Genomic DNA, 6,000 nt, shown 5'->3' with positions numbered 1-6,000 from the left:
AAGATTGCCAGAATTTCTTTTTTTAAACAATGAATACAGTGGGAGTTATTGGAGTTTTTTGAAATTCATCGACAGGAAAAAAAAAAATACAATGATATAATTGTTAAAATACATCTCTACAAATGTAGTTATTTACAAAGTAAATGTTTGCATGAACATTCATCCGCTTCACTATGAAATGCATCACTGCTGCAGCCAGGTGTGTAAATAAGAGATTTTAAAGTAATGATGAATGAACTCTAGAGAAGACCACTTACTTACAGAAACAGCACAGGCTGATTATGTTACTGTGATCATTTCTAATGCTTTATTTGTTTGTCAGATTTGAGAATGACAACATTCTTAAAATAAGTTTTCTGATTTCTGGTAGCTTCAGGCCGTACACGAGAGGATTCACAATGGGAGGAATCACAACAAACTCAAGTGACAAAATAACAGCTAGGAATGGATTCAGATCCTCAAGATCAATTCTGCTGAGAGCAATATCACAAAACACAGTGATGGAATAATTGACAAATGTAATAACGTGTGGCAGACAGCTTTGTATGACTTTGCCCCTGAATTCTGAGGAGCGTTTCCTACAAACAAGATAAATGCGTGCATATGTATACAAGACAAAAGCCAGAGGCAGAAAGACTGTGCTTACAGTTGCTAACATGCCAACAAGGTTATTAATCACAGTGGAGACACATGACAGTTTTACAACAGGCCAGTTGGCACAGAATATCTTGGGTATCTTATTGCCACACAGTGGAAGTCTGGAGGCCAGATAAACACAGGCTGCAACAAGAAAGGCTGGAACGATCCATGCAAAGGCGACCAGCTTAGAGACCAGCTTGGAAGTTACTTTGTTGTGGTAATGTAGAGGTTGACACACAGCAACATACCGATCATATGCCATAATGCCCAAGAGGGTGAGCTCATAGGATGCATAGGTGTAAATGACATAGATCTGAAATAAACAAGCTGATCGTGGGATCAAATGAGTGTCAGACAGAAGGTCTTTGAAAAATCTGAAGAAGAAGCCAGCGGAGCCCCACAGAGAGTTAATAGAAAGACACATAATGAAAATATACATGGGCTCATGTAAAGTTTTCTCTCGTGATATTACCAATATTATGACAAGATTAGCTGAGATAATTAAAGCATGCAACAGCAAACACAAGACAAATGTTGGGTAGCGGTAGTTGCCTATGTAAACGAACATGGTGAGGTTAAAATAAGGTGGACGAGTAGTGTTTTCCATTTACCCCACAGACAGTAGAAGAGACAACTTCATGAATAAAGACTTTTCTATTTGTGGATCCTTTTAACAGTTATGTGTTAACATGAATTGAGGCAGTGACAGGTATTTGGAGAGCAAGAGAGAGAGCAGATATTTCCAAAGAGACAAATGATACAAGAGGATTACAAGTAAGTAAGAAACATGCAATCATAACAAGACATCAACAACATCAGCAATAAGCCTTGTTAGAATCTCAGTTATATTTACTGTCAGTGGGTTTTACCACTCCGACATGCTCCTAATGTCGTCTGTTTGTGGTCTGTGGTGGGGCAGGTAACCCCTGTAGTTTAACAGGAGGAGCTGAAAGCCTCTTTAACTTGTCACACACAATTATGTCATCGTAGTCATCACTCCATGGAATCTAGGATAGACAACTTCAGTGTGCAAAACACAAACGCAATTGCAGATAAAATATCAATGACAATATCAGATCAAAGTTGAAGTCACATGTTGAAAAGTGACTATGTTCCACCTGTGCTAGAAATACGGACAATGTACAGTTGAGGGAATGTAGTGCCAAAGGAAAAGACTGTTTGACAGCAACGTAAAGTGCCATAAATGTTAAAAACATAGCATACACTTTAACTGATATATGTGTTTTAGGTAGGATTTTAAGGCTAAAATATGCCTTGCTGCAGATTTTCCCTGGCGATGGTGGTTGTTTAACAGCGAAGACAACACCTCCAATGATCCCATGGTACTTCTCGCCATGATCAAACTAATTCTTCTGCTCTGTGTAGAGCCAACGTGCAACCAATCTAACCAATGTAAATAACAGTGATTCACTTTCCTATCTCCCTATGCAGAGGGGCGCCCACAGTAATTTTATATAGGGGGGCCGAAAGGGGCTTTTTCATATATTTGTTTACTGTAAATAAATAGTGCCTAATGTTACAAATCAGATTGGAGCATATTAAGCATACAGTATGCAACTCATTAGGGGAAGGGGGGGGAGGGACTCGCGAAGGAAGCGGAGCACTCGCTATGTGGGGGCCGTTATTCATGAGTACATCAGCGGGTCAATGGTACAAAGCAAACACGCTATTAATTCCACATTCACGCGCAAAACTCAATCATATTTCTTATTTCTCTTCCTCATTCTCAGAGATTCACTGTCAGTCCTTGTTACTAAAGTAACCCCACTTGGAGTCAGGCTGTGTACTTAAGTATAATACTTGAGTAACTCATGCACCAGCGTTACGTGTACAGTGTTTTCACCATTTGTAGTCATCATTTATTGTTCAGACACAGTCAGTTTTCTACTTGCTTTTATGTCACTAGATTGCTGAAGGAGTTTAGTGAATGCTTGCACAAGAGTAGTAAGTGTGCTTCCCTTTGTAATTTATGCCGGTGGAGATGCTGTACTTCATCAGTGTCATTACCCTGAAAGAAATGGTCCAGAAGTATTCAATAAATTCTCTGTAATTATACCAGAATTACTCTATTTAACATGAAGGGCTCTATTTTCCTGGTCCCATTGTCTTTGAACTTCACTCTGGCTGTCTTTTAGGAAACAAGTCTTAAAACTTGTGTTCAGAATAGACATCATACAGATGAAACCAGGTCAGTTTCTAAAACAGAAACACCACATGCTATCAGAAAGATAAGAATAAAAAATGTGTGATACAGCAGAATTATAATTTATTTAATAATTAATGCATTCTTAACAAAGTTGACACAACTCTTATCTTTTGCATGCAAAGTGACACAATCTACCAATGCAAAAAGTTTCCCAAAGTGAACCTCATGAAATAAATAATCCTAAGAATACATACTGACAAAAAATGTATCGTAATGATAAACTTGTCAGATTGTCAGAAACATTTTTAAAACTCTTGAAGCTCACTGTTTTCACATGTCATGTCTTGCTGTCTCTTTTCACAACAACGGAGTTTATTCCAGGTCATTTTCATTAATTACAGCAGAATTTCTTTTTTTAAACAATGAATACAGTGGGAGTTATTGGAGTTTTTTGAAATTCATCGACAGGGGAAAAAAAATACAATAATTGTTAAAATACATCTCTACAAATGTAGTTATTTACAAAGTAAATGTTTACACAAACATTCATCCCCTTCACTATGAAATGCATCACTGCTGCAGCCAGGTGTGTAAATAAGAGATTTTAAAGTAATGATGAATGAACTCTAGATAAGACCACTTACTTACAGAAACAGCACAGGCTAATTATGTTACTGTGATCATTTCTAATGTTTCATTTGTTTGTCAGATTTGAGCATGATAACATTCTTAGAATAAGTTTTCTGATTTCTGGTAGCTTCAGGCCGTACACGAGAGGATTCACAATGGGAGGAATCACAACAAACTCGAGTGACAAAATAACAGCTAGGAATGGATTCAGATCCTCAAGATCAATTCTGCTGAGAGCAATATCACAAAACACAGTGATGGAATAATTGACAAATGTAATAACGTGTGGCAGACAGCTTTGTATGACTTTGCCCCTGAATTCTGAAGAGCGTTTCCTACAAACAAGAAAAATGCGTGCATATGTATACAAGACAAAAGCCAGGGGCAGAAAGACTGTGCTTACGGTTACTAACATGCCAACAAGGTTATTAATCACAGTGGAGACACATGAAAGTTTTACAACAGGCCAGTTGGCACAGAATATCTTTGGTATCTTATTGCCACACAGTGGAAGTCTGGAGGCCAGATAAACACAGGCTGCAACAAGAAAGGCTGGAATGATCCACGCAAAGGCGACCAGCTTAGAGACCAGCTTGGAAGTTAATTTGTTGTGGTAATGTAGAGGTTGACACACAGCAACATACCGATCATATGCCATAATGCCTAAGAGGGTGAGCTCATAGGATGCATAGGTGTAAATGACATAGATCTGAAATAAACAAGCTGATCGTGGGATCAAATGAGTGTCAGACAGAAGGTCTTTGAAAAATCTGAAGAAGAAGCCAGCGGAGCCCCACAGAGAGTTAATAGAAAGACACATAATGAAAATATACATGGGCTCATGTAAAGTTTTCTCTCGTGATATTACCAATATTATGACAAGATTAGCTGAGATAATTAAAGCATGCAACAGCAAACACAAGACAAATGTTGGGTAGCGGTAGTTGCCTATGTTAATGAACATGGTGAGGTTAAAATAAGGTGGACGAGTAGTGTTTTCCATTTACCCCATAGACAGTAGAAGAGATAACTTCATGAATAAAGACTTTTCTATTTGTGGATCCTGTTAACAGTTATGTGTTAACATGAATTGAGGCAGTGACAGGTATTTGGAGAGCAAGAGAGAGCAGAGATTTCCAAAGAGACAGTAAGTGAGAAACATGCAATCATAACAAGACATCAACAACATCAGCAATAAGCCTTGTTGGAATCTCAGTCATATTTACTGTCAGTGGGTTTTACCACTCTGTCATGCTCCTAATGTCGTCTGTTTGTGGTCAGTGGCGGGGCAGGTAACCCCTGTAGTTTAACAGGAGGAGCTGAAAGCCTCTTTAACTTGTCACACACAATTATGTCATCGCAGTCATCACTCCATGGAATCTAGGATAGAAAACTTCAATGTGCAAAACACAAACACAAATGCAGATAAAATATCAATAACAATATCAGACCAAAAAAGTCACATGTTGAAAAGTGACTATGTTCCACCTAAATAAAGACATTGTACAGTTGAGGGAGTGTATTGCCAAAGTAAAAGGCTGTTTAACAGCAACGTAAAGTGCCATAAATGTTAAAAACATAGTATACACTTTAACTGATTTTGGGTAGGACTTTAGGCTAAAATATGTCTTGCTGCTGGTATGGTTTCAGCAGTACAAAGCCGTGCCTACTGCCGGGCGGCAGCGAGATGACAGTCATCTACTGCAGGTAACACACTGAAGAAGGATAATAACCTCATATAATCTCACATCAAAAGACCCGGGCTGTCACTTTAAGACTGAATGAAGTCTGGTCAACTGCAATTCTGAGTTTTGTCAAAAACATTGACCGCACATGCTACTTCAAGGCCCAGATGTTGGATGAAAACTATCACAAATTATTGTAGGATTTGAAGCATTGGAAGTGTTAAAATTCTGTTATTGTATAACTCAAAGTTGATGTTACTGTTCTACCTACTACCGACTGGTGGTCTATGGGTGTTAATCGATGCTAGTTATAAACTAATCATGATGAAAGGTTGATCACAGTGATTTAATTATTATTGTATCTCTTGACGGACACAGTCGAACCCTTTTACTCATAAAATAAGTTTCAGACTTTGTTAGCTGATACAACAATCACTTAATTTGACTGCAGCAGGTCTGTGTATGTAGATTTGAGTCAAAATAAACTGAAGTGCCAATGTTCATGGTGATGGTCATGGTTCAATCTAAAAGTGTGGCCTCCTGATGTGTTTTTAATAGTTTTGGACAACAGTAAAACTCTGACACAGAATAATACCTATCAGAACATAGTTATACGGTTATACAATACTTATCTGTATTCTTGTCATGGGATTTGTATACATTTTGCCAACCTATTGCCAAGAGTGTAGCAAGTCAAAGTATTGAGAAAGTGCAGTGTGGTTCAGACATGATGTCTGATACTAGCCTGGGAATCAGATGAATCTGAGCTCAGGCCAACCACAGCCATTTATTTATTATGGTGCAGGTTGATATGATTGACAGAGGATCATCACCGGACAGAATTCAAAAGTCACATGTGCTTGCTGCTCTGATTGGTTA

The 6,000-nt window shown here is 38.2% G+C and overlaps 2 protein-coding genes across 2 annotated transcripts; both read right to left on the bottom strand.

Annotated features, from left to right (window-relative positions):
* Positions 1-307: 307 nt before the first annotated feature.
* LOC141002007 (olfactory receptor 6N2-like) lies at positions 308-1,246 on the bottom strand. Its single transcript, XM_073473172.1, has one exon. The coding sequence runs from the start codon at positions 1,244-1,246 to the stop codon at positions 308-310; it is 939 nt and encodes a 312-aa protein (XP_073329273.1).
* A 2,254-nt stretch (positions 1,247-3,500) lies between these two features.
* LOC141002006 (olfactory receptor 6N2-like) lies at positions 3,501-4,439 on the bottom strand. Its single transcript, XM_073473171.1, has one exon. It carries the CDS (start codon positions 4,437-4,439, stop codon positions 3,501-3,503), a length of 939 nt encoding a protein of 312 aa, XP_073329272.1.
* Positions 4,440-6,000: the final 1,561 nt, after the last annotated feature.

This window comes from Pagrus major, chromosome 9 (assembly GCF_040436345.1).
Source record: "Pagrus major chromosome 9, Pma_NU_1.0".
Taxonomy (NCBI): Eukaryota; Metazoa; Chordata; class Actinopteri; order Spariformes; family Sparidae; genus Pagrus; species Pagrus major.
The sequence above is the reverse complement of the archived record's forward strand: the minus strand, read 5'-3'. Positions and strand labels throughout refer to the sequence as shown.